The sequence below is a fragment of the Petromyzon marinus genome, chromosome 22 (genome assembly GCF_048934315.1).
Source record: "Petromyzon marinus isolate PM22_M1 ecotype Great Lakes invasive population chromosome 22, UKy_Petmar_22M1.pri1.0, whole genome shotgun sequence".
In the NCBI taxonomy this organism is placed as follows: domain Eukaryota; kingdom Metazoa; phylum Chordata; class Hyperoartia; order Petromyzontiformes; family Petromyzontidae; genus Petromyzon; species Petromyzon marinus.
Window position 1 is genome coordinate 7,842,987 of NC_133688.1, and position 27,548 is coordinate 7,870,534.

The window sequence follows — 27,548 nt, forward strand, 5'->3', positions numbered from 1 at the left end:
TTCAGGACCGGTTCGGATAATCGTCACTGGTGTTGGCCGTGAGCGGAAATCGGGTCACCGGGTTCGTAGCGCAGCGTGCTAACCACTAAACGACCATGCATGCATGCATATGCGCACACGGAAAGTTTCGAAACGACGTTTCACGCCGGTTAAAAAATGCAGCGTTCAAATTGACGCGTGGCTCGACGACGAGGGGCTCCATTTTGTTTCAAGTGCAGGGCCCCAAAGACGTGGCTTGCCAAGCGGCCAGCAAACCAACGTAGCGCGGTCGAACGCAGGGTGGATCGCACGAGTCACGTTCGCTTGACGGTGCGCGAGCGAGCAACTCACCCGATCAGTGGCCGCTCCATCTCCCGGACAAATCGCGAGAGCGAGCGGGCCGCGCGCTCCAGGCGCGGCCCGCCGCCCCCCCTCGCCTCGTCCCCGTAGTAGGGGAAGATCATGTCCTGGCCATTGGTGTCTATCTTGAAGCGCACGGTGGCATGCAGCAGGCTGCCCAGCTGGCGCAGGAAGTTGGCGGAGTCGTTGTGAACGCGCGCAGGCGGCAGCAGCATGATGAGGACCAGCACGCCGTCCGCCAGCCGCTCGGGCACCTCGCCCGCGCAGTCGCCCCCGTCCCAGCCGCACTCGTCGCTGTTGCAGCCCTGGTCGCAGTGCTGGTCGGCGTAGTGTGCCGTGCAGTAGGCATTATACAGCGGGCTGCGGAGCACAGGGGAGGGACGAGATGTACTTGCGGCACTTCGCCGGAACGATTAGAACCGTGATCGCATTAGGTTCGATCGGCAGCGCGCGGGGTTCGTGGGGGCGAGAGGCAAGGGGACATGGCTCGACGGTGGTGTGATCGCATCAGCCCCGCCGGTTCCACAATCACGCGCGGTGCACGCAGACTCAAAACGTAGGAGCTTGTCCAACCCGATAATGGGCGACGAGCACGCCCAGTCACGTTACACACACCATAGAGGGGATCCTGTTGCCTAATTACTCTTCTAGGAGTTCACACGTGATGCGTGCTTCAGGACAACCCGACGGAGAATCCACGCGACGGTGGCGATGCCGCCACACCCCCCCCCTCCCCCACCAACTCACTTGCAGTTCTTCATGCCGAGCTGGCAGTCGAAGCCGTCAAAGAGGCAGCCCAGGGAGTTGCACTGCTCGTCGCACTCGCCGTTGCGGAAGCGGAGCCAGCACTGCAGCCGAACGGAGCAGTTGCGCCAGGGCGAGGGGAAGTGCAGGGAACAGTCGCCCCCGTCCCACGCGCACGCGTGGTTGTTGCAGTCCCGGTCGCATAGTCCGTCGCCCGCGTGGCTCTCGCACTCGGCGACAGGGCAGCTCTCTTCCAGCACGGGGGGCGGCACAGGCAGAGCGCGGCCCGAGCTGGCGTCGCCCGGCACCTTTGGGCCCAGCACCCGGCATCGCGGCCCTTCACACAGCAAGCGGACGATCGCACAAACCCTCACTCGCCGTCCTTGATGCGGCGCATCGCGGGGACGAGCAACCGCGTCCCCGCGACGCGGTTGCGCGAAATTGGCGTCACACGGGATTGGTGTCCGGGTTCTCTGGCCATTGGCCGGAGCTACGAGGGCGAGAGTTGAGTGCGAGGGTAAGCAAGAGTTGGGCGCACGTGGATAAGCGAGCATGCGATTGGGCGAGTGTGCTTTTGTTGTGACCCGCAGTGTGGTGGTTGAACACAGTGCGGATGAGACGAAACGGGTCAGCGTCGGGTTGGCCCGAGTCCTTAACTCGGGTGTGGAGGAATCGATGAGCAGAAGGTCACGGAAATGGAAACCACACAAGTGGTAGGAGCAACGAGAAGTGCGACGCGAAGACGACCAACCACCAGCGAGGCGCTCACCTGTGAAGAGGGGTGGGCACACGCAGCGGTAGAAGGGTGGGCGCACCTCCTCGTAGCACGCAGCGCCATTCTCGCACGGCGAGCTGGCACATGCGCTGCTTCCTCCGCCACCGCCGCTGTGGTACTGGCACTCGGGGCCGCGCCACGCACGCGGGCACACGCACAGCGGGCCCGCGGCACGGTCAGGCAGGCACGTGCCGCCATTGCGACAGCTCAGGTTGCCACACGCGTACGCGTTGTCCTCGCACGCATGGCCCGCGTAGCCCTGTGGGCGACACGGCGCGGTCAGTCACGCACAACGCAACCGCTCGTGCGCATTTAATTGCTCGTTCGTTTCCACACTCTTTGTCCACGAATGTTCGCCGCTACCTTGTGCCTCTGGGAGCCCCATACATGGAGAGGGCCTTGAGCTCCGCCCGATGGGGAACCCATCGGCGCTTGCCCGAAGGCAACGACAACTGCAACCGGTCTGTGTTCCGGAACATTCCTGCAGGCCCTCCGCCTTGTCTACGGTGCGCGCCGCGTGGGGCTCGTGCGACGGGACATACCGGGGCACACAGGCAGGTGAATCCCAACAGCGTGTTGACGGTGATCATGCATGTGCCGCCGTTGCGGCACGGCTCCAGCCGGCACGTGTTGATCACCACCTCGCAGTTGTGACCTGCGTGGCGCAATGCAACACAAACCCACGTCATACAACGACGATGGCAACCACTGTCGGCCTACTGATGGAAACATTTGCGATTAACGTAGATGAGAAAAAAAACGATGAAGCCAAAAAGCATGTGACGAAGGTCAGTCGGGTTTTGCGTGAAATTATTAGAAAACAAACAAATGTGGCTGTTTATTATTTGTTTAATTACTCAAAACGTCTGTTTGGCCAAAACAATAGATTACGGCCTCGGCATGGAGATTGCGCCGAGGAAGTTGACCCCTGAGTATGCGCCTTTAGCTCGGCGCTCTGGAGTGCAAGGGTTGGGTGACCTTACGGAGCAGATTCGTGAAAATTCTAAACCCGACATCGCGCACGCAAAGCGCTCGTAAACCCAGTGACGGCACGGCGAGAATGCCACGGCGTCGCGGAGAACGAACCTGTGAACCCGGGCCGGCACTGGCACTTGTAGTCGTTGACGAGCTGGATACAGTCGAGGGAGCCCCTGGGGTCGCAGGGGTTGGACAAACACTCGTTGACGTCGCCCTCACAGCGCTCGCCCACGAAGCCCGGCGGACACGAGCACGTGAAGCTGCCCACGCCGTCCACGCACGAGCCCCCATTGAAGCACCGGGGCCCGGGCATCGGCGCGTCGGGGCCCGGGTTGCAGTCGTCAGTGTTGATCTCACACAGGATTCCTACACAGCCGCAAGCATGCACATATGCAGGCGCACGCAGGTGCATACACGCGCAGCCACACGCGCAGCCACACGCTCGCACGCACACTCACATGCAGGAGCACGCACACGCCGACGCACGTGCAGCACGTGTACGCGCATGCGCTTCTTGCTGTGAGGCGTGAGTGTCATCGCTGCACCGCCGCCACCCTGCCGCACATGGAAGCAGCGTGTGGTTTCCTCTCACCGCATACTCGATGTGCATGCGCGAAACCCATCCGTCGTGCGGCAGCCCCCCCGCGCTGTGGTTTCCCCCTCCACAGAGACATTGCGGTGCATGGTGATCGTGGCGATGGCAGTGCGTGGTGATTGCAGTGCATGGCGATCGCGGTGCATGCCGCGCATCTGCAGCGCTCACCCTGGGTGCCGGGCGGGCACACACAGTTGAAGCGATTCACCAGGTCGATGCACTTGCCGCCGTTCTGGCACGGCTGCGAGAGGCACTCGTTGATTTCGTAGTCGCAGTTCAAGCCATGGTAGCCCACGGGGCACTGGTAGGGAGAGAGGAGATGGCGAGCGCCAAGGTGAGCGATGTGCACGGAGGTAACAATAAGGGCAGCGCCATCATTTGTGCGCATCGGCGGCATTCGTGCAAATTGCCGATCAAAGCGCCGTAGAATTTGTAACGTACAGTGCGTTTTATTTTTTTATTATCAGGCGCAAGCTCCATTCGCCCTATATTGAGACGTTTGGAAAATTCTACCAACGGGCATTAATCACACTCTGTAGAATCACTCTGCTTCTCCTGCGGTCGAGGCCAAACTACAAACCTCGCACTTGTAGCTCCCGAGGAAGTTCCGGCAGGTGGCCCCGTTGTGGCAGGGGTTGGAGGTGCACTCATCCACCTCCTTCTCACAGTAGCTGCCCTCGAAGCCACGCGAGCACTGGCAGTGGTGCGTGTTGCCCGCGTCAATGCAGCGGCCCCCGTGCCGACAGAGGTGGCTGACCGACAGGCCTGCAAAACATCCGCCGCATTCACTCATCCATTATTTCTTTTTTTATATATATTATTGTTGTTGTTCTGCTCGTTTACCCAGGAGAGCCACACAGACACTCGCCACAGTAGCGAGATGTTAACTACCTCGCCTGGTATACAGAAGGTCATGGCTTCGATCCCGACCATGATGCCTGCTGTATATTTAGATTTTGCGTATTCTATCTCCCCGTAATAGCGTGGATTTCCTCCAGGTCTTACAGTTTTTCCCTCAATATTTAGAATCAACATGCATTTATAGTATTTGGCTGCTAAATGTCCACGTGATAAGCCACTTCCATTGAGCTATCATTTGTGATGGCCAGGTCGCTTCTGAAAGGAGCTACACAGCTCAGTGTTTTAAATAGTTTCGAGTATTTTTCAGGAGGGTTCCTGCCAAGTTTGTCACAGCCCGGGAGCGATGTTGCTCTGTATAATCCCAATTGAGTAATTTGCAGGGAATCTTTCAGCAATGGGATGTTTGGTCAGCATCTGATACATGTTATTAGTTATGGGAGTAAAGCAAAGAACCTGGAAGAAAACCCATACAGAACGGTGAGAGAACAGACAAACTCCACACAGAAAGGCACTCAGAGTCAGGAATCGAACCCAGACGTTCCTGCTTTGAGGCACAAGAGTGTCACCCACGGGTGCCACCCTGCTGCCTAAATTATATTTCTGTATGTTGTGTTGAAAGTTAATGTTAACAATTTTCTTCGATTCGGCGTGATGCGTCACAGCACTGCTGCTGCTACTGCTGCAGCTGGTACCTTTGTTTCTGGCGGCCGTATCGCAGCTCATGTTGGGGATGTCGCAGTAGAGGCCAGTCCAGCCACTGTGGCAATCGCAGCGGTACGACGTGCGCGACTGCACACAGGACCCGCTGTTCTTGCAGGGCGACGAGGAGCACCAGTCCACGAGCGCCTGTGCGCAGCGGAGCGACGGCCACAAGCACAGCTCCAGCTATTGCCAACAAACCGATCATCATAGTAAGCCTGCAACAACCCACTCAGTCACCCAGCCATCCAGTAATCCAGCGAAAGAAGTTCAACATACATACATACATAAAACAAAGAGAAAGATCCCCTGTATAGCCTTAACAGACTGTTGGGGCAAGAGCTGTTAGCGAGCACCTATGAAGGCCGGCACGGCACACGAGGGGGTGGGTGACCAGCACCATGCCCAGCAGCCTTTGTCTCCCTAGTGGTGATGTTTACACATCGTACCAGATACTCATTTGAGGCTGAGTCGACCTAGGGAAGGCCCAAAACCAGCTTGGATAATCGTCACTGGTGTTGGCCGTGAGTGGGAATCGAACTCGGGTCGCCGGATTCGTAGCACAGCGTGCTAACCGCTACACTACCGCTCCCTAGACATACATACCCACTCAACTCACCCACTAATTCACAGACTCGCCACACTGCAGGTCACAACGCTTCCCTTTCCGTTTCTTCCCTTGCACTGTCGCACTTTGGAATTCCCTCCCAACACCGTCTTTATCCCCTCCACACCCCCCCCCCCAAGTTTTTACACTAAAAATAACCTCGCTCAATGCAAGAAAAATGTGTTAACTCTTGAGGTGATACAACAGTCACAATGCTATTTGTTGCCGGTCGCTTGACGTATTTGGCCTTTGGGCCTGGGCTTGTTAATGCTGCGATGACTCTGATAGGACTGTGTATTGGTGTGTTGATGGCCATGTGATGTATATTGGGCTATTTAGGCCTCTGCTCAGCAACTGTATTCATCTTGATTTGAAGCTTTCGTGACTGCAGGAATCCATACTCCTTGGTTCTTTCGGTAAAGTCACGTCGGTATAAAATAAAATAAATCACGAAGTATTAAATTATAAATCTCCAAAGCGCGGGGGGTTACAGGCCTGCCTACACCACCTTTTCCACAGACAACGAAATCAACAGCGATGTAGACGGAATCCACTGATCAGTGCGTTTTAAATTCAAGAAGAGACGGTCTTGCTGTAAATTAAAAATCGAGGCCTGCGCGCTCAGGAACTGTGACGGAAACTGAACGAGCGGCGAGAGCGGCGCGATCGCACCACGCAGGCCGCGCCGGCGCACCACTGGTACCTGGCAGTTCCCTCCAGTGTACCCGCGCGGGCACGTGCACTTGTAGGTGCCCAGGCCGTCCAGGCAGGTGCCTCCGTGTTGGCAGGGCTGGGACTCGCACTCGTCGATGTCGAACTGGCAGTAGCTTCCCGTGAAGCCGCCGCGGCACAGGCACGTGTACGCGTTGATGCCGTCCACGCACGAGCCGCCGTTCAGGCACGAGCTACCCACAGACACAACGCCGATCACCCTCCCCCTCTGCAGCGCATAAGTACGAGCCAACACGTCGGTGCATCGCACGCCATCACGGTAGTAAGGACTGCTGCACGGCACGAGCGTTACCACTGCGCCACGCTGTTAGTTACAGTACTTGTGTGTTGCACGAGCATTACCACTGCACCACACTGTTAGTTAAGAGGGCTGGTGTGCGGTTCACCTGTCGGTGCACTCGGTGATGTCGTGCTCGCAATGGATGCCGTTGAAGCCGGGCCGACAGCGGCACGTGTAGCTGTTGACATAGTCGGCGCACGAGCCTCCGTTGCGGCAGGGGTTGCTGGCGCACTCGTTCACCTCCGTCTCGCAGCGCGACCCACGGAATCCGGGGCGGCACTTGCAGCTGAAGGCGCCGACGCCGTCGGTGCATGAGCCCCCATTTTGGCACGGATCTGCGGGGGACGAGATGGACGTTCACGGCTCCGTCTCCCTCATGGGGCACCGACCACCGCCCCACGCAAGTTCAAGAAACAACGTTAGCGGCACTCGAACACTTTGTGTTAAATAAGTGGAATGTTATTATGGCCTCCACGTATCGGTCCACTCTGCATCAATAAAATGAAAGCGTTTTTTTTTTGTTTTACACCGCCTTAAACAAGTGCATAATTTCAGCAGCAACAGCTGTACGGCACAAACTCTGCACAGGTTTCCACGTGCGGCGCCTATTCGACAAAATCAGGGGGGGCTGGGGGGGGCTCAGCCCCCCCTGAAATTTTGGGAAAGTCGGTAATCGGGATAACCGGATATCCGGCTGCTGCAAACTATGCTGGCTGCCACCTTGTGCTGCCCTGCAGGCTGCTTGAGCGGCAGCCTTTAGAACTTATCGAACTTATTAGCCACATCAGTAGCTCCGACCTATTAATAAACTCCGCATTCAAATCCAATCAAATTTGTTTTATACATTTGTGGTGCCCATTGGAAAACATACACTGGATATCTCAAAGTCAAAATCCTGGCTCTGCCCCTGGACAAAATCTCTGGTGAACCGCTAGACGGTTTACAAGCATGGACCTTCTTAGAGACGTTGTGTGCAAAAGGACTGCGATTAGTGGACACTGCCAGGAGAGCGTGCGGGGCAGCGCGCCACTCACTCGGGCTGCAGTCGTCGATGTCCGTCTGGCACGTGGGGCCTGTGTAGCCGGGGCGGCAGGAGCACCGGAATCCGCCCTGCGTGTTCATGCAAGCCCCCCCGTGCTGGCACGGCGCGCCGGCGCACTCGTCGATGTCCAGCGAGCAGGTGGCACCTGCACCCGGCCGGTACCGGAGCCATCACAAACGTCAGTTTCACTTGGAGCAGAGCGGCCTCCTCTACGTGGGGTCGCTCCTCTGTCGTGCGCAGTGCCGGCTGGTGCGATGCTCGCCTTCACGCTCCGTATAGCCCGCGAAACTAGAAGCCCCACAGTGGAAAGACCGAGCTATATGGCGGACAGCATGGGGGACTGGCAGAGGACGAGTTGGGAAAACCCAACCATCATCTCCAGTCTGCGGGTCTCTGTGCAAGTCTGCAGGTCTCGGTGCGAGTCGGTGCGTCTCTGTACAAGTGGGTGTAAATTTGTGTCTACTGTGAGCATTTCTCTAGGGCACGGGTGGTAGAGATCATCGCTGTGCTCTAGATTTACAACCTAGACGCTGGTTAACAGCTTCTACTCAATGCCCAACCAAGCAGGGAGACGGAGCCATTGTCAGGCATCCTGCACGTCGTCTGGCAGCGACACGTCCCAAGCTGAACTATAAACAGGGTTCAGCTTTTCTTTCCCCTGCACCGATTAGCACGGTTGGCTACGTACGATACGAAAGTTCAACACACCCATACACACTGGCACACGTACATGGTCATACATGTACACACTTGCACACACAAGTACACGCTCGCACACATACATACATGCTTGCACAAATACACACAACAGGGGGAGCACACGAGCGTGAGTCTCGCCGAGCGCCCCAGATGGGGTGCTCGCAGAAGTCGACCAGGATCCACGTTTTGAGAGCAGCAGGTGGGTGGGAGTTGTGGAGGTTGTGGTGTCTGTGGAGGTCATGGATGATGTGCAGGTCATGGAGGATGTGGAGGATGTGGAGGTCATGGTGTCTGTGGAGGTCGTGGAGGTCATGGAGGTAATGTAGGTTCGTGGTGTCTGTGGAGGTCATGGAGGATGTGGAGGTTAGGGAGGATGTGGAGGTTGTGGTGTCCGTGTGGACCATGGAGGGTGCATCTCACCACGCCAGCCTGGGGGACATGCGCAGGAGAAGGAGGACAAGTTCACCGACTCCTTGCAGGTGGCCGCGTTGTGGCACGGCTGGGAGGCGCACGGGGCCATCACCGCCTCACAGTTACGGCCTGGGGAACACAGCATCAGCCACATGGTCAACATGGTGCCCTTCCGCTCGTTCGCCCAGAGCAGCCTCGTCGAGTCTCAAGGCTCTCTTTCACGAGGGGTCCTGCCACGTTTTCACAGTAGGGGGGCGGCATTGTTGCCGCTGTGTGTAAATCGCAGTTGAGTAATTTGCAGTGTAAAATGTTCAGTATTGGGATGTTTGGGCCAATGTCGGTTACATGGCGTGGCTTTTATTTTGTTAAGCGATGGCAGGAAACCGCAGAACATAAAACTCCACGTTAAAATGCGGCTGAGTCAGGAATCGAACCCAGGTTATTCTTGCTGCGAAGCACAAGTGTTACCAATGCGCTGTCGCCCTATCGCCTGATAAAGAAAAACACCCCCGTACAGCCTGAACAGAATGTTGGGGAAAATGCTGTTGGCGAGCACCTATTAAGGCTAGCACGGCACATGAGGAGGTGGGTGGCCAACACCACGCCTAGCTGCCTTTTGTCCCCCAGTGGTGTTGTTTACACACCACACCAGGTACTCATTTGAGGTTGAGTCAACCTAGGGGAGGCCCATGGCCGGTTCAAATAATCGTCACTACTGTTGGCTGCGAGCGGGAATTGAACTCGGGTCACCGAGTTCGTAGCGCAGCGCGCTAAGCACTACACTACCGCTCCCCTACTGCCCGATATATATGTACACACACGTACAATTCAACACACACAAACATCAGCACATGTGTAACATGGCTCACTAACACAAGCGGATGCTGGAATGGCCCTTAATTCACAGCAAAAGTCACGACAAAGTGTTTGTCTCCAGGCGTATGAGCTACCACATCATCCTTAGGGTCCGCAGTCAAACAGCCGTTAGAGCTCCCTGCTCAGAGCGACAAATACGATCAATAATCTGGTGGACTGCAGGCGGCACAGACACTCACGCTGCATGACACGACGACAACTGGTTTATTTACAGCTATGTTTCCTACAACGTCGAATTAATACTGCGTCAGACGGCAAACCAGGGGGTTAGTTTGACACTACAACATTAGGGAAGTCCGCATCTCTGATTACTGTCTATTCTGAGTTTTTGTTGACATGACTCGAGCCATTCCGGAGAACAAACATAGCATCCACAACCATGCGAGAGTAACCGATGTCCTGCAGTCAAACCCTCATTCCTAGTGGGCATGGCTCCATCTCCCTCACTTCCGTGAAGCAGCCAGACCACACAGCGAACCCTGCGAGGGAGCACAACAGACGCGAGCGCTGCCCCTGCGAGACACGGGCACCACACCATGGCATGGCCTTCGAGTCGCCCGGGTGTGAAAACGCCCTCTCGCACACAATTTATTCTTATGATCATCGTTATGAAGGATAACAGCAATGTTCGTGTGATCCACCAACCCTCGTTGCCGCCAAAAGTGCCAGCTCAGAGGCGTGTATAGCCATCACTACAATCCAGCTGGGGGAATGTTTTGATAAGAGAATTGCAGCAGTAAGCAGGCCGCGCTGTGCACCGTGGTTGCTTGCACGTGATTGGCCGACATCAGGGGATCACAAGCAGCCCCCCACCCCCCTCTCAGGGGGCCATGGCTTAGTTCACGGGAAAACAAACGAGCCCCACACCCCCACCACCGTGACCGGGTAACGTCACCGGGTAACGTCACCAGGTAACATCACCGGGTAACGTCACCGGTTAACGTCACCGGTTAACGTCACCGGGTAACGTCACCGGGTAACGTCACCGGGTAACGTCACCGGGTAACGTCACCGGGTAACGTCACCGGGTAACGTCACCGGGTAACATCACCGGATTAACATCACCGGGTAATATCAGCCGTTCAGCTCCAAATGGGAACGCAATTCGAGGATCTGCACATTATAGCCAGGGACGAGGCGCTCTCAGCCGACAGGCGGGCCCCGGCGGGTCGAGCGGGGGCGGCGCGCCTGGTTACTCGCCGGTGAACGGCAGCGTGCAGAGGCATGTGTAGCCGGCCACCCCATCCACGCATGTGCCCCGGTTCAGGCACGGGTTGGAGACGCACTCGTTCACATTCTTCTGGCAGGTAGGGCCTGCGGACCAGCAAGGGAAGGGGATGGTTTCTGGTGAAAGTTCACGCTCAGGGCGAGTGTTCCCACACACATGTAGCCCCCTGAGGGGGGCACTGATCACGCGAGCACAGTCCACATTCACAGGCGACTCGGGGGCATCGGCGTGCCCAGGGGTATGCGATGGCACGCCACGCCGGCACTCCACGCGGTACATCACGCCGGCACTTCTCACAGCACTGGACGCACACGGCTCCTATTGCCGTGTCGCGAAGTCTCCGCAGAGGGGAAACGGTAGTGAGCATGAGCTTCTGCATGACCAATAGCAGCACTTCCCCAGTGGCACTTCCATGTTCCCATGTCAGTCTCTGTTAATACCCTAACAGCACGATTCACTTTTATAATTAGTGTCAATTTAGACGATGACACGTGACCCTCGAGGAAACAATACACCTCGTTCCCCGCATCTGTCTAGCTGCAAAAAAAACACAAGACTATTTCTCACACAATCCATCGGCTCAACGGCCTTCTGGGAGGGCATGACGTCAGCAGGAAAAGGGAATTAACGTGCTCACGAATCACCGGGGCAGTGCCACGGACACACGCTCGCGCGTCCACTCGCAAACGTGCCGAAGCCGTGCGATTGCCGGGTACCACAAGCGAAGTGCCGAGAGGCGCAGCCCGGCGGGCGCATACCTTTGAAGCCATCGCGGCACCGGCACGTGTAGCCGTCGAGGTGCTCCTGGCAGGCGCCTCCGTTCTGGCACGGTGACGACTCGCATTCGTCAATGTCCACCTCGCAGAGCGGCCCTGTCCAACCCGCTTCGCAGGCGCACCGATAGCTGCGGCGAGACACGGAGCATGCTGGCCGTGAGCGACGCCGACAAAGCGCCGCTCCTCTCTCCCCCCACCCCAGTCACTAAATCATCATCGCGCGGTGCTTTTCAAATGTGCTTCTGCGGACGTCTGGAATGCTCTTCCTTTCTGATATTAGGAAGCCACTGGGAGCTACGCACTTTTAAATCATCATCTAGATTGACGAACTAATTTCTTTAGAACTGCTTGTTGTTGTGTTTAGTTTGTTGTCCTTCCCCCACACCTCTGATTAGTGCAGTTGGCTACGTATGGTGCGAAAGAAGTTCAACATACGTACGAACATGTGGTAACGGCTCTTGATGGAAGCATATGCTCTCCGATTAAAAACACGTGTATATTATTATATTTTAACTGGAAAATGTCTCCGAGATTGACACATGCATAGCAAATGCGTAATGCCACGTAAATCCCGACGCGGATCAGCCGATACATGGAAGAGAATAGACGTGGAAGAGAATAGGCATGGCGTGGCCCGTAGGGGCGTGGCTTAGCCCATACATGGTCTTGTGGATCCTGAATCGAGGTGTCTATTGTATCGATTTTGCTCAGTCGATCCGACAACCATGTAAGAGTATTGATTCATCGAGGGTTAATCACTGTATCATTTCATTGGCGATTCATGGATAGAGTAATCCCATTGGCATCCCGCGAAATGTGTGTTTATGGCAAACGGTGGTTAATCTTATGCAAGCTCCAACCGAATGCACGAGCGAGTACATAACTTATTGTGTTTTATGTCATTATCATTAACATGTATAATTCTGTTTATAAATTGCTTTAATACGTTTATCATGTGTACAGTATCATTATTAAGGCCATTACCAATAACCCAATGAAGCCCTCATATATCGCTCATAGGTAAAAAAAATAGCACTGTTGGTAATGCATCTCCATTGGAACCACGTTATATTGACCTCCTATAGTGCTGTTTCTTATAGCGTTGTCGGTAATGCATCTCCATTGGAATAGAGAAAGACAACGATCCCCCGTATAGCTTTTATAGACTATTGGGGCAAGTGTGTGGTGCTGGCCACCCACTCCCTTGTGTTCCTCCATTGGTGCTCGCTACAGCACTTTCCCGAACAGCCTGTGAAAAGCTAGACCGGGGGATCTTTGCGTGCGATGGCTAGCGCGTGGGTGTGCATACGTGGGTGCGTGGGTGCGTGGGTGCGTGCGTGCATGCGAGCGTACGATTCCCCGTGGTCGAGGCAGGTTCCATGCAGACAGGGGCTGGCATAGCAGGCATCAGTCTCTGAGTAGCACAGCGGCCCGTGGAACCCCGGCAGGCACACGCACTCAAACGCGTCGACGAGGTCCTTGCACGAGCCGCCGTTGTGGCACGGAGACGACTCGCACTCGTTCAGCTCGACGTCACATTGCAGGCCTGTGGAATGCCACAGCCTTTGTCACGGGCTCACACACGAGCGCGCGTCACGGCCTCGCGAGCGTCACGGCCTCGCGAGCGTCACCGCCTCGCGAGCATCACCGCCTCGCGAGCGTCACCGCCTCGCGAGCGTCACCGCCTCGCGAGCGTCACCGCCTCGCGAGCGTCACGGCCTCGCGAGCGTCACCGCCTCGGGAGCGTCACCGCCTCGCGAGCGTCACCGCCTCGCGAGCATCACCGCCTCGCGAGCGTCACCGCCTCGCGAGCGTCACCGCCTCGCGAGCGTCACGGCCTCGTGAGCGTCACCGCCTCGCGAGCGTCACCGCCTCGCGAGCGTCACCGCCTCGCGAGCATCACCGCCTCGCGAGCGTCACCGCCTCGCGAGCGTCACCGCCTCGCGAGCGTCACGGCCTCGTGAGCGTCACCGCCTCGCGAGCGTCACCGCCTCGCGAGCGTCACCGCCTCGCGAGCGTCACCGCCTCGCGAGCGTCACGGCCTCGTGAGCGTCACCGCCTCGGGAGCGTCACCGCCTCGCGTGCGTCACCGCCTCGCGAGCGTCACCGCCTCGCGAGCGTCACCGCCTCGCGAGCGTCACAGCCTCGGGAGCGTCCCCGCCTCGGGAGCGTCACGGCCTCGCGAGCGTCACCGCCTCGGGAGCGTCATGGCCTCGGGAGCGTCACGGCCTCGGGAGCGTCATGGCCTCGCGAGCGTCACGGCCTCGGGAGCGTCACCGCCTCGCGAGCGTCACGGCCTCGCGAGCGTCACCGCCTCGCGAGCGTCACCGCCTCGCGAGCGCGCGTCACCCGACTGCCAAAACCTGGCAGGACCCTCATGAAAAATGGTCGTGAGACTCGGCGAGGCTTTCCCTGGGCATACCCAGCATCACGGTGACGGCAACAGAGAACACGGCGCGCGCTCGCACACAGTAACGCCACTTGCCAGGCTTACCAGTGTAGCCAGCGTCGCAGAGGCACCGGTACTCGTTGACGCCATCCACGCACTTCCCACGCTGGCATAGTTCTCCTGCGCAGTCGTCAAAGTTCGTCTCACAGTTCACACCTGTCGGGGCAATGGGTGGACAAAAAAATAAAAACTCAACCTGCAACTCGTGGGAAACTGAGATTCCGTGCCGCGACGTGTTAAATGGGCACACACTTTATCTCGTGATGGAGAAAATCCAAGATGCGACATCCGTATTAATCACGTTCGTCAATCAACTCGTACGCACCCCGCATGACACCTCAATGTGCGTCTGTTTTAGAGGGAGGATACATTTAGCGCGTTATCGAGAGTGGACTTTTGTTGTTCTTGTTGTTGCCATTGGTCGAAATGTAGGTGGTAGCAGTGGTGGTGTGACCCAAGTCGGCCTGCAGCGGCCCACGTTCACTGCCGGCAGTACACTTGCTCCGTCGTATAACCGGCCCGTTCCAGGCACTTCGGGTACTGCACTGGCATAACACGTAGCCTTATTATTATGGTAGACAGCCAGTCCGATATACCCCCACGTTCCCCCCCTATCGACATTACAGCCTATCCAAGTGCAAGGCTAGAGTGGTACTGGTCTGCTAAAGCACGTGACGTAGCGAGCCAAGTGGTGTGAAGGTGGGAGGAGAGATAGTTTACCTTCAGTGCCCTCGAGGCATTGGCAGTGGTAGCGATTCACCAGATCCACGCACTTGCCCCCGTTCTGGCAGGGGCTGCTCTGGCATTCATTGAGCTGGGAGTCGCACAGGAAGCCGGTGTAGCCGGGGCTGCACACGCAGTAGAAGCTGGCGATGCCATCCACGCACTTGCCGTGGTGGCACGGGTCAGGCTGGCACTCGTTAACGTTCAGCTCGCATACCAGCCCTGCAAAGCCTGCATCACCCACGAGCACACACACACACGGAGTAAACACTGACAGCCGGAGATTCAATCAATGCCCAGCATTGAGCTTTCACTGCTACATTTACATTCACTTTGGTGACCGCGGGGTACGAGGCGGTGATGGGGCCCAGCGTAGGTAGCTCACTCCTCGCCTGTTGAAGATGTTCACGGTTTGAATTCAGCAGCCGCCCTGGTTATCGCTGCAGGTGTCATAACCACAGAAATACCTCACTCCGTCTATTTCACAGTGGATATTAAAGGTCCACGTGGCAAGATGTTAACTCCCCCGCCTGGTATGCAGGAGGTCGTGGGTTCAATTCAGACCCTGACAATGCCTGTACATTTTTAAGTTTGCGCGTTCTCCCTGGGGTCGCTTCTGAAGATGAGATACATAGCTCTGTGGGCCTTACCTGCTAAAATAAATAAAAAGGTTTTCTTCATTTGATCATTTGCAAGAGGACACTGTCCCAGCGTCATGGTCCAAATTTGCCACAGTTGAAAAATGGGCCCACAAAATTACTCAATTGGAAAGCAATCATTCCTCCTCACCTTGCCCCACTGCAAATAGGACCCTCCTGAAAAAAGAGCCACGAGACTCGTTGAGGATTTCATGAGTAAAAGTCAACATAAATAATAATAAGATCCAAAATAATTGTATTTCCTATTTTGCTAAATATCGACGTATTGTGATGATCATGACTCATAAATATATAAACGTATTTCCTGGAACAATAGTTATGAGGGCAGAGAGAACACCCCATGGCTGATTTTACACCCAGGACGAGGAGGTATTTTTTATAGGCCGACAAAACACCGCCAGTGCCGATTGGTGGTACAGCACAGTGCTGACATTTTCCTGCTGCCGGGCTGTACGGCACACAGATCCCATGAAGGCCACCGCCACCTTTTCCCACCCTAGACCAAACCAGCATGACACGGCCTTGCTGTTAGCCCATGTCAATCAACACTGTGCAGTAAACTGTGATACAAGTTCAACACAACACCCGGCACCAGACCTCGGTACAAATCAACTGCTGCCACCTGAACACAAATTCCAATACCTGGACTGTCCGGGTCGAGCCCGGACGGGTTGGGGACCCTCATTTCAAAATAATTACCACAGTGCGCTGCACTGTACAACAGGCCTGCAATTACCTTCCACATTCCAGACGATCAAACGGCTGCCTTCCCAATCCCACTATTGGCGCTCCACTCCTTGTGTTGAGGCTCACCTTGCCTAACGACTCACCATCTCCCTTGTATGCACCTGTCTAGGAACCTCAGTCACTTGCTCACCGGTGGTCAGTCGCTTCCTTTTCACTCTTCTATCACTAGGACTACTACCATGGTTACTGCTCCCGTGAACTTCACTCATTGTTTACTCCTGGCATGTTGAGGACTGACTGTTTTGTCTCAACCACACTGTGTTCAACCACCACACTGCAGGTCACAACTACTCACCCACTCACCACGCTGTAGGTCACAACTCACCCACTCAGCCACCCACCACGCTGCTTTCTTCCCTTTCTGCTCACACTGCTCTACTTTGGAGTCCCCTCCCCACCACTGTCCATTCCCCCCTCCTCACTCCTCCTCCCCCCAGCTGTTAACAACAACGTTGGTCAATTAAAAAACACGTGTTCACTCTATATTCTATTACAACTCTGATAGTGCTGTTTGTCACTGGCCGCTTGAAGCTTTGGGCCTTTGTGCTCAGCAACTGAGTTAAGAAACCCCTCCCACCCCAACCCAGTACAGAGCACACAGGGGACGGCAACAGCCAGAGCCAAAGCAGAGGCTGTGCCGTCCTGGGAGAGGACTCCAGGATCCGTGCGTGGACGCTCCGCGTCTGGGTTTTACGGCAGCGCACACTACGCTAAATCTGCACTTGCGTGTGAGTGAGAGCTTCACGGATGGTTAATCCACACCACGGATTAGCAGCACCGGGACACACGGGGGAAGGAGGGGGGTGTCCACTGTGACTAATCAGGTATCCGGACTGATCCGCATAGTAGAGCCTTGGATAGAGAAGTAGCGAGAAGGGAGGAGAAGATGCAAATAGAGAGGAAGAGAGATGCGCTGAGATTACAAACGATAGACAGAGGCGCGCGGGGGGCAGTGAGACACGGGACGTGTCAGAGAGAGAGACACGAAGGCAAAGGTGAATATAGACACCGTCAACTGAGACACAAGAGATAATAGGAGAGATGCGTCCATATGAGAGAGAGAAAGGAGACGTGACAGGGGAGAGGAGTATTCAGGGGTGACACAAGGCAGAGAATGGGGAGACGTATCGCTATGAAATGCAACGATGGGAGAGGGTCGTGTTCGGATGAGAGAGAAAGCAGAGATGATATGAACGACGCATTCCGATGCGAGTGAAGGGACAGGGAGAGACGTAGTCAAGAAGGGATAGAAAAGACAGACGCATTCATGCGCCGGTAGAGACGGCAACCCGAGACGCGTGGAGATGAGAGCTCGTGAGCGCTGCACCCCGCCCATCGCCCGCTCCTCCGTGCCGCACGGCTCGCTTACCTGTAGCTCCTCACCTATTACTCCTCACCAGTCGTTCACACTCACCTGTCCCTCACCTGTCGCTCACCACAAATACCCAGACAGTGACAAGAGAGAGCTGCATTTAAATATTTACTCATTCTTAACAAGCGTTTAGTTGGTTCTGGAAAGTTGTGTTGTTTTATTATCATTATTGTTATTAAGTTTCCGCAGTGTGACGAGTTGCGTTCCATGCCGTTGCTTTGCAAAACACACGTCAAGCGGTAGCAAACAATAATTACGTTGCCACGGTCAACGAGAGCACAGAAATAAAGCAGGGGCCCAGTTCATTGGGCGACCGGATTCAAATGGGTAAACGCGAGCCTCAAGCAACCCGAATGTGTTGTGGTTCATAGCTTTATACAGCCCTGAATGTCACCACGTTTCACAGCGGGGGGAAAAACGCACCATGGGGGGCCGAAGAACCAAATAACAAACTCAGCATCCGGCCGGGGGGGTGGCTTACAGGAGTCAGTAGAGATGTGAAGTGCAGCTCTCAGGATGGGCCCAGTGGCAGAAGTGACTAAGTGAGATGTCCCACCAGAGCCAGGGGAGGAGAGACGGAGGGTCCTGTGAGTCAGGACCCCCCCCCCCCGCCCCTTGCGCTGCGACGTCGTGGGGCCCAAACGCAGCTCAGCTATCCCAAACTATAATTTCACTGAATGAATGTAAATAAATAAAAACTCCAGCAGCCTCAGCTGTTTCCCATTTCTAATGTTGTGTGTTTTGCAAAGCAACAGCATGGAACGCAACTCGTCACACTGCGGAAACTTATTAACAATAATGATAATAAAACAACACAACTTTCCAGAACCAACTAAACGCTTGTTAAGAATGAGTAAATATTTAAATGCAGCTCTCTCTTGTCACTGTCTGGGTATTTGTGGTGAGCGACAGGTGAGCGACAGGTGAGGGACAGGTGAGTGAACGACAGGTGAGGAGAAATAGGTGAGGAGCTACAGGTAAGCGAGCAACATGCGAGCAGCGACACGGTGAGGAGCGACAGATGAGGAGGGAACGTGACATGCGTGCGGACTCTGCCGGCGTGCTGCCATCGAGTGCTGCGGGGACCCGGGGGCTCGAGCTGGCGGCAGCATCCACGCAGCCGCCCCTCGCAGCGTGAATGGCGGCGTCCCCCCGGGGGATCCCAATGCCTCCATGGCAAGGCCGCATGGGAAAACAAGTGGCACGTGGCATGGCACCGTGGGCTCTAACGCTCTGACGGGCAGACCCACGCGGCCAGGCGACGCGCGGAGCCGAGTTGGCGCGCGCCAACTCGAGAGCGTGGCATCACGGCGGCCCCAGGTGTGTGCATGGGTGGGGGGCATCTGTTATGCACCACCTCTCAGACAGAGGCACTGAAACGGCTGCATCACTTTGTAAGCGAAGTCCTAATAAGCTGCTCCACAGAGGCCAAAACGAATGGGAAGGAACTGCAAGAGACGATGTGGATTTCAAGCATGCTGGCCTAAAGTAGTGTCACCAGAAGCTGTACAGTAGAAGAGAAACAGACAGGCTTAAAAGGGGGAGGGGTGGGTTGAGTGGGGAATAAGAGTGGGGAGGGGAAGGGGGGAGGTGGGGAGGCGGTCGGGACTCCTTCAGCAGGAGTTGAGACGTCTGGGTGTGTTTCGAAATCTCCGAAGCAAGAATACCAACACCAAGTACAGGCGTAGCCCTGCAATCGCTCGCTCATACCACTGGTTAGCGGGAGGGCTCTAGAGATCTCCTCGACGAGGGGTATTTGGCCTACTCTTCAATGCTACCTACGGATTTGACGGCGATGAACCCAGTTACACCGCTGGGCGGACAGAGGCAGCGGTCGCAGGGGGATATGATCTAAGGAACATGCCCCATTGTTTAAACTGCCACGCCTGGAGACAGAACTGGTGACCTCTGAATTGCAGCGTGCGAACAGTCAAACTGTGGAAGCAGCCTCCCCTCTATCGTAGCTCAGAGATAACTTTATTTCAATACCGCGCGGACGCAAGCATTCCACTGAACGCGACTTAACACTGAAACCTGCAGTAAACGCGACCATCGGCCCAGGCTAGGGGGCTCTGCCCTCTAACACTTGCAGATGCTCGCCGACGCGGGCAGGCAGCGAGATTTGCTCGCCTGCCTGCACGGGCCCGGAAGGCCAAAACCGCAGCCTGGACGGCCGGCGGGGCAGCCTCGGCACGCTATGCCTCCAGCTGCAACTTTCCCGCCATTTCCGTGAGAACGAGCCGCTTCTGTGCAGCGGCTTCCAGGCGGGTGCTCATTATAATTTCTATTCACGCGGGTCGCCCAACCACCCCCCACCTCATTAGAATTTCTATCACGCTGCTGCCCCCTTCTCAGCCCCCGGGGCCCCGCCGCTCATTATAATTCTCGGCAATTCTTCCCAGGAGCCGGTTGACCTGGTGCCAACAAAGGCCGGGTGAAAGGTGAGAGCCCTCCGAGGCTATAATAAAGGAGTTCTGTTATTTCTTCTCCGGCGAGGATTTCGTGAGCGAGCGTCCTCCCCGGGGCCAATCGGGAGCCGCCGTCGTGAAATGTCGGCTCACGCTCGTAACTCGAAGCCGCACGAGCGCTGCGACGTCACGAGCCAGGCGCAACCTTGATCATCATCGCTAAACAAGTCACCACACGTTTTACACCATTACCAAACTTTTTAAAGATCGGACTTCAAATCGTACTTCTATCGCCGCTGCCACAGCAAATTGTTCCTGTGAACTTCACTCCAAAAGCAGAGAAGGGGCGTAGGGCACCGCGGTGGCGAGATGTTAACTACCTGGCCCGGTATGCAGGAGTTCATGGGTTCGATCCTGACCCCTGCTGCATATTTGGAGTTTGTGCGTCTATCTCTCCGTGGTCACGTGGATTTTTCTCCGGGTCCTCTGGTTTTCCCCTCCACATTATGACATACATTTAGAGTATTTGGCTGCTATAAATTTACACATAAGCCACTTCGTTGGTCTATCATTTGTGGCCAGGTCGCTTCTGAAAAAGAGCTATAATATCGCTCCGTGGGCCTTATCTGGTAAAATAAAAAACATTTTTTTTAATAGTTTATATCGGTTCTCAGAATCAGAATATTTCAGAATCAGCATCTGTATTTAGAGTGGAGGAGTCCGCTTAGCTGTGAAGTTATTTTTCCACAGAGGTTCTCACCGCTACGCTGGGGCCTGTGGGGCCCGGGTAGCGCGGAGGGTGCCATTTCACAATACCTTCTGTGCACTCGCACGAGTAGGCATTGGGCCGGTCCACGCACTTGGCCCCGTTGAGACACGGCGTGCTGGCGCACTCGTCCATGTCGATCTGACACATGGGCCCCGTGAAGCCTGGCGGGGACGAAACGCGCGGGGGGTGGTCAGCGTCAGACACGGCGCCAGGACGAGCGGTACAAGACAGCAAGAGTTGTGTTGCACGCATTAAATCAGCAGATAAAACAATATTCCTCCTCCATCGCACATCTATTCCTCCACGTAATAAAATAAATGTACGCATCCCATCAGCAAGACAGCCCTCCGGACAGGTTTCGATATGCAGTGTCTCATCAGCAGATCAGGTCCAGAGTTTGCTCATGTTGAACCAATTCTGATGGAATGACGCATTCCCAGTAGGCTGGCCGCGTGGCTGATGGGATGTGTAAAAACATAATTTTGTATTTTATGTGTGAAGGGACAGACATTGGAGGAGAGCATGTTAATTTTGTTACTTGTATTTTTTTTACCGTGACTCACACGATTTTTACAGTGAATTGCTTTTCAGGGGGATATGTACATTCACGTCTCCACACACACACACACACGAGGCTGTGCTGCACCGGAGGGCGAGCAGACGCTGGCATCACCCACGAGAGCAAGAGACAGCCTTGGCATGGACCCCCAGCCAGCACCTGCAGGAGGTACTACTATGGGCATGCCGCTCGCAGACGAGGCCACCGTGCTCCCCTTGGTCAACAAAGGGAGTCTGGATCTAAGAATAAATCGTGTAATTATATATTTATTACTGTTTCGCTTATTTGCCCGAGGAAAGCCTCAGGATTATTTTTCAGGAGGGTTTTGTCAAGCTTCTTTGCAATGGAGGGCGATGTTGCTGCTGCCGTGTGTAATCCCGATTGAGAGATTTGCAGGAAATATTTAAGCACCGGGGATGTTTGGCCAATGAGAGTTACACCGGCCAATCTTCACTCTCAGAATTGGCAGGGAGGAGCAGACTGGCAGGAGGGCTGTTGTTTGCTGCTAAATGCTGGGTGCCGACACGCCGCTCCCACGAGTTAAAGCGCAAAAGCCTGAAGCTCTGAGCTAATGTGAGCACGACACCAACCATCACCCCCTCCGTCTACGGGCACCGGTTTCGTGCCGGCGAACGCCACGTGCGATTGCATTCGAAGGGGATTTGTCACCCGGGCCACGGGAATCGCTTCCGTCTCAAGAACTATGAAATGTGAGTTCAACGTTCCAAATCATTACACCAAATTCCTGAGGCTCCCCTGGAACGTATCCCCTCCAGGTTTTGCATCGAGCGCGATGCGCGCAGGCACATCACGCCAGGAAAGCCAAGGTCCACTTGGCATCCCGCACCCTCCCCCACCCCCCCCCCGACAAGCCCAAGCGCCGGCATAGCCCCCGTCGTGACTCATTCTGAAACCAACGCGACATCAGGAAGATACCATACCAGCGTGGTACCAACATGGTACTAACATGGTACTAATGTGGTAATAATAGTATTAATGTGGCACCAGTGTGATTTCAACGTGGTACCAATGTGGTTCCAAACGTGATACCAACTTGTTACTAACGTGGTCCCAATGTGGTACCAATGTCACTCAAATGGAACTCCACAAGGACCGAGAAGTGAGGGCGGAGAAAACTGAAGTACAGAAGTGAAACTGCCAGGACAACGTTGAGAAAAATAAACATCACTGCACATCAGTTTCGAATTGGTGTGCGTCTCCCGATTTATGCTGATGATAATGAAACTGCACAAGTCACTGCTTATTAAATCCCTCCACTGCGGTGTCATATTTTGTTCTCATTTTGCTTGGCAGCCAAGATGATGGTAAAGCCACAGCCGATGCCGACCACGGAGTAAAGCCCCCGGGAAGGAAATGGGGCAACCAGCTGAGACGAGCTGCGCTAATGCATCACTACAACACACACAGGATATTCAATTACTGCCGGTACAACCTGAAACAGCACAAGCCAGAATAATCCTGCCGTCAAACTGGTTCAAACTACCTTTCCAGCCCGTAACGAAATTACTCCAACATCTACAAAGAGCTTACGCAACAGCACCCCAAAGCCACACAAATTGAATCTGGTGAAGGCGCAAATGTCTCCCGGTTAAAATCGAAGCCAAAAAAATGCGAACAACAAATGACACGCTTTTAAAAACAAATCGGAGTGATCCACGGAGTTTACGTTCCCTTCGCCGTAGAGCGTTCGACAAACGCACGCACACAGGGCCCGGCCAGCGGCCGCACCAAACCAATGAACCCTCCCTCTCGACTAATCTGCATGTACAGCTCGGCGGTTTTTAGCGGCGAGCATCGGCGGGAGAGGGAGTTGCAAAACATTTGCACTTGAAAGCAGAGGCTCATGAGCATTGTGCAGCACGGGGGCAGCGCCGTGAGAGGCGCGCAGAACTCGATCCCAGTGCGAGCCTCACAATGGCCTCCTCTGTGCTCCGCACACAAAGCCAACACCGCCGCCGCCGCCACTGCACTCGCAGTGGCCAGACGCACTTTATCCAATGGCCACCACTCCTGAGCGGCCATGACGGGAACAGCCCCTGGAAACGCACGCCAGGCCTCCCCGAGTGGGGCCTCACTGGCTCGCTGGGCCCCCCCCCGCTCGCAGGGCCCCATGAGGAGAATCACTCGCTCGACGGGCCCCACTCGCTCACAGGGTCCCACTTGCCACATTTAAACTATGTAGTGAGAACTTAAAAATTACCTGAAGGAGTGTCGTGAACACATCGTCACGGGCACAGGCGGCATTCACAAAGTAAGAGTGTAAACAAGGGCAGGTGAAGGCGACTCCGGTTGATTAAATAACGCACAGGAGCATGCAGCATTGCATGTACAAACGCTCTCAGCCTTGTCCAGACCATCCAACTCACAAAAACCCAACGTGCGGCCATGTTGTCACTCGGGCCACCGACTCGCGGCTTTGAAAAGGTGTGCCCGTCCCAAAAATGGGCGACAGTGAGACAAAGGCACCGCACGACAAGAGCTGAGCAAACAACATGAGTGGGAGCTCCAAGGAGATCGGCTCGCGGTCGGAGTCGAAAAGGCATTCCATAAAGCCCGGCTGTGGCTCCGCCGAGCACAATGCAGCGTTTGCGCGCAAGAGGCGGCACGGTGCCGCCGCATGCACCACATGCCCTGCCGAACCCAAGCGGTCATTCTAACAGTGTTAGAATTTAGCGTGAAGTTACTTTGTAACGCGAAAAATACCAGTTTGCTCTTAATGTACAAAACCAACAACAGGCTCTCTGGCAGCACTCTGCAGACGAGCCAAACATGCACCACCCTCCACCTCGGTGTTTCGTTTTCCACAAAAATTTAGTGAAAAAAAAGTTTCCACCAATGCGTGAATGGGAACCCGAGTGAATGATGAAGCGCACCGATTTGAAATGGGCAGGGCATAGGGGTTAGAATAAAACCTCACAACATTGGTCCATAAGGCGACGTTGCGCTAGCATGCGACTCACCGGGTGGGCAGCGGCATAAGAAGCCATTCACATGGTCCGTGCAGTTCCCGTCATTGAGGCAAGGTCCACTCTGGCACTCGTTGATGTCAATCTCGCAGTGTCGTCCTTCGAAACCTGCGAGCGACACCGCGGGCCCACGCCCGCGTTAATCGCATGTTAACAGGAGCCATACGGACACTGGGATTGCTCGCTTGTCAATGAAGAGCTTCAGAAAACAACTCAAGAAGCTGACACCACAAGTGACTACATCTCATACGCGGTCCAAGCCCACTCCCAGGTCACTCGGGTAAATGAGACCATCCTGGTGTCCTGAATGCTCACCTGTTAAAACAAACTACACTTCAGTCGCTCCGCTCTGGTTCACCAGGCGAGCGATGGGTGAACCCCAAAAGTGGAATTGCACAACAACAACAACCGCCATTTGCCACTAAGTAGCGGTGACATCACCAAGGCGCTTATGCCAAGCTGTGTGCACTTTAAGACCAGTTGAAGAGTTGAACGCCCGCTGGCAGGAGGCCCCAGAAAGACACAGGTGCCATGGGTTGACTGACTGAGATGACTGGCCGATGCACCACCTGTGCCCCCTACTATGCACAATAAGGTGGCACACACGCACTGTGTCCGCGACAAACTCTCACCGTCGTACACAGCAGAGGCGCACGGCAGCGGCAAAACGTTGATGACTGCACTGTACCGGTGCACGCTCATGCCTTTGCTTTTGTCGCCACTGACAGATTGCGGTTCTTATGCGGCAGCCGGCAAAATATCTCCCGGCGTACCCGGCATGCAGATGCAGGTGAATTCTCCGATCTTGTCCAGGCAGGTGGCGTCGTTGAGACAGGGCATTGAGTTACACTCGTTGATGTCCGTTTCGCAGCGCGGGCCCGTGAAGCCTGCCGTGCACTGGCAGCGGAAAGAGCCCTGGGTGTTGATGCAGCGCCCTCCGTGCTCGCAGGGGTTCGCTCCTGAAACAGAGCAATGGCCGCGCACGATCAAACGATGTTGACAGCCCAGGGGAGCACTCTACAGACGTCACTCGCCACCGACGTTGTCCGCAGGGCGGCTCGCTGTGCCGTGAGCGCTAAGGGGGGGCGCGTCTCACCGATGGAGCATTCGTCCACGTCCTGGTTGCAGGCGCCACCGGTAAATCCGGCACGGCAGGTGCAGATGGCCTTGCCGTTGATGGGGTTCGTGTCGCAGATGGCCCCCTCGTGGCACGGGTCGCTCACACACGCGTCGTCCAAGTGGCACAGCAAACCTGCGCACGCACGGGTGCAGTGAAAAGACGTCACCATGGCCGACCGCGTCACAACCGGCGACGTCCACGGTGGCACCAACTCTCTCACGGCACCGCCCACAGTGCCATCACTCAAGAAAACCGCCATTCACTGTTACTCATATTCCCCACAAATATGCTGATTATCCTGCATCGTGTGTTGTACAGTTTAGCAGGAATCACATCTCATGGAAAGCGTCCCCTATAAATATATCCGGCAGTTCACCAGCGGTGGTTCAAGCGAGCCCGACCTTCCTAACAAAACACCGAATGTCGATTTCGGGGCGTAACCTGATAGCCAGCGTTCGCCCTCACCGGTCTTGCCGAGCGGACACTGGCAGAAGAAGGAGGCGACGCGGTCGTGGCACGTAGCGCCGTTGAAGCAGGCAGCGATGGCGCAGTCATCGATGTTCTCGCTGCAGTCCTCGCCGGTCCAGCCGTTGACGCACACGCAGTTGTATCCGCCGTGCGTGTTGTGGCACGTACCGCCGTTGAGGCACGCGTTGGGCTGAAGCTGGCACTCGTCCACGTCCTCCGTGCAGTACTGGCCTGCAATGCAGAAGCAGCGTGCGCCGCAACATGCAGGCATCTTCCACAGCTTACACCAACATCCACACCGCCGAGTAACGTGTGTGAACCTGCCAGTACAGTGTAATGTGTGTGAAACTGCCAGTACAGTGTAACGTGTGTGAACCTGCCAGTACAGTGTAACGTGTGTGAACCTGCCAGTACAGTGTAACGTGTGTGAACCTGGATGTACAGTGTAACATGGGAACCTGCCTGTACAGTGTAACGTGTGAACCTTGCACTGTATAGGCATGTAGTAAGCGATCCTACAATTGTCACAAAGCACCTTGCGATCTTAAAACAAGGAGCACCAAAACTCATATTATCTGTGAATATTGTTGTTGTTACCGTATCAATCTTCTATGGTGTCTCGTTAACAATATTGCCATATTTGCCGTTTTGATACGTTAATTATAACCCAATTCTTCCCATGAATAATAGACTCCCGTGTCTCAATAGGCTGTTACCTGGGTCAAGTCATTTTTAACTGCGTGATAAGACACAGAATGTTAAAAGTATCTTATCCGAGAGGGGTCAGGTCACTCAGCAAACAGTGATTCCAGAGTGAACAGCATAACACCACACGTGCTTGCAGTAAAAGAGGTACGGGTAGCGACAGCAAAACCACAAGATAACAAAATAAACATTTTACAAATAAAAAAAAATATTATGTTACACGTGGATGTAATCTATGAAGCAGATTTTAACACCAATAAAAAAAAATTTACTTGGAGCAATACCAAGAACGAAGCGGAGGACGGATAAATAACAATCACAAGCACTCACAATCTCATTTCCCACCGAGGAAACGCGACAACTCAGCAGAATCTGATTTCCACGGAACGGCGTTCAACGCATAAACGACGTGTAAACGATGCACACTGCCTTGCTCAACGGAAAGCGCCTTACCCCCCTCAGTCGCGAGGGCTCCGATCGGAGCACGCAGAGCGGAGGGGACGCGCGCAGAGGGGTTCGTCGGCGGGCGCTTGGACGACAAACTTAGGATCTGCGCCGGTCTCTGTACCGATAGCGGCTTGCGACCAAGCGTTAGAGGAGCAAATCGTGATGAGTAGCAGAATTGTGGCAAATTAAGATCGGGCACAGGGCCACAAGGAAAGCAGACCAACCCTACCTGAGGCCGTGTGCGAGGTTTTAAGCCTCTGCAACCATGAGGGTGAGCTGAGTGGAGGCAATGGAGTCAGTGGGGAGTGGTTCGTAAGAAGCAGGAGCGATTTCTGTAGAGGAAGCCGATCTTGATCTTTAGTTTATCTCAGTGGGATTTTAAATTGAGAGGCCAACCAACTATGAAGGTATTTATGGGAAGTTAACGTCTTCTCAGAGGCACACCAAGTGTTTCATGATGTTGCAAATGGAAATGTTTCGAGGAAAATTTAGG

At 55.0% G+C, this 27,548-nt stretch overlaps 1 protein-coding gene across 3 annotated transcripts in view; it reads right to left on the reverse strand.

The window, feature by feature from the left end:
* The window catches only part of LOC116945057 (uncharacterized), an 81,775-nt gene that overhangs the window by 10,707 nt on the left and 43,520 nt on the right, over window positions 1–27,548 (reverse strand). For all 3 annotated transcript variants that reach the window (XM_032959137.2, XM_032959139.2, XM_032959138.2), the window contains 22 exons: window positions 25,901–26,134; window positions 25,412–25,567; window positions 25,089–25,274; window positions 24,310–24,423; window positions 20,817–20,930; window positions 14,812–15,045; window positions 14,137–14,247; window positions 12,996–13,188; window positions 11,625–11,770; window positions 10,839–10,952; window positions 8,772–8,891; window positions 7,645–7,797; window positions 6,717–6,945; window positions 6,302–6,503; window positions 4,985–5,138; window positions 4,012–4,196; window positions 3,600–3,732; window positions 2,945–3,202; window positions 2,401–2,513; window positions 1,853–2,117; window positions 1,087–1,420; window positions 331–699 (listed from right to left, as the gene is read on the reverse strand). In XM_032959137.2, the coding sequence (XP_032815028.2) occupies window positions 331–699; window positions 1,087–1,420; window positions 1,853–2,117; window positions 2,401–2,513; window positions 2,945–3,202; window positions 3,600–3,732; window positions 4,012–4,196; window positions 4,985–5,138; window positions 6,302–6,503; window positions 6,717–6,945; window positions 7,645–7,797; window positions 8,772–8,891; window positions 10,839–10,952; window positions 11,625–11,770; window positions 12,996–13,188; window positions 14,137–14,247; window positions 14,812–15,045; window positions 20,817–20,930; window positions 24,310–24,423; window positions 25,089–25,274; window positions 25,412–25,567; window positions 25,901–26,134 (4,117 nt within the window). The remainder of the gene's footprint in view (window positions 1–330; window positions 700–1,086; window positions 1,421–1,852; window positions 2,118–2,400; window positions 2,514–2,944; window positions 3,203–3,599; window positions 3,733–4,011; window positions 4,197–4,984; window positions 5,139–6,301; window positions 6,504–6,716; window positions 6,946–7,644; window positions 7,798–8,771; window positions 8,892–10,838; window positions 10,953–11,624; window positions 11,771–12,995; window positions 13,189–14,136; window positions 14,248–14,811; window positions 15,046–20,816; window positions 20,931–24,309; window positions 24,424–25,088; window positions 25,275–25,411; window positions 25,568–25,900; window positions 26,135–27,548) is intronic.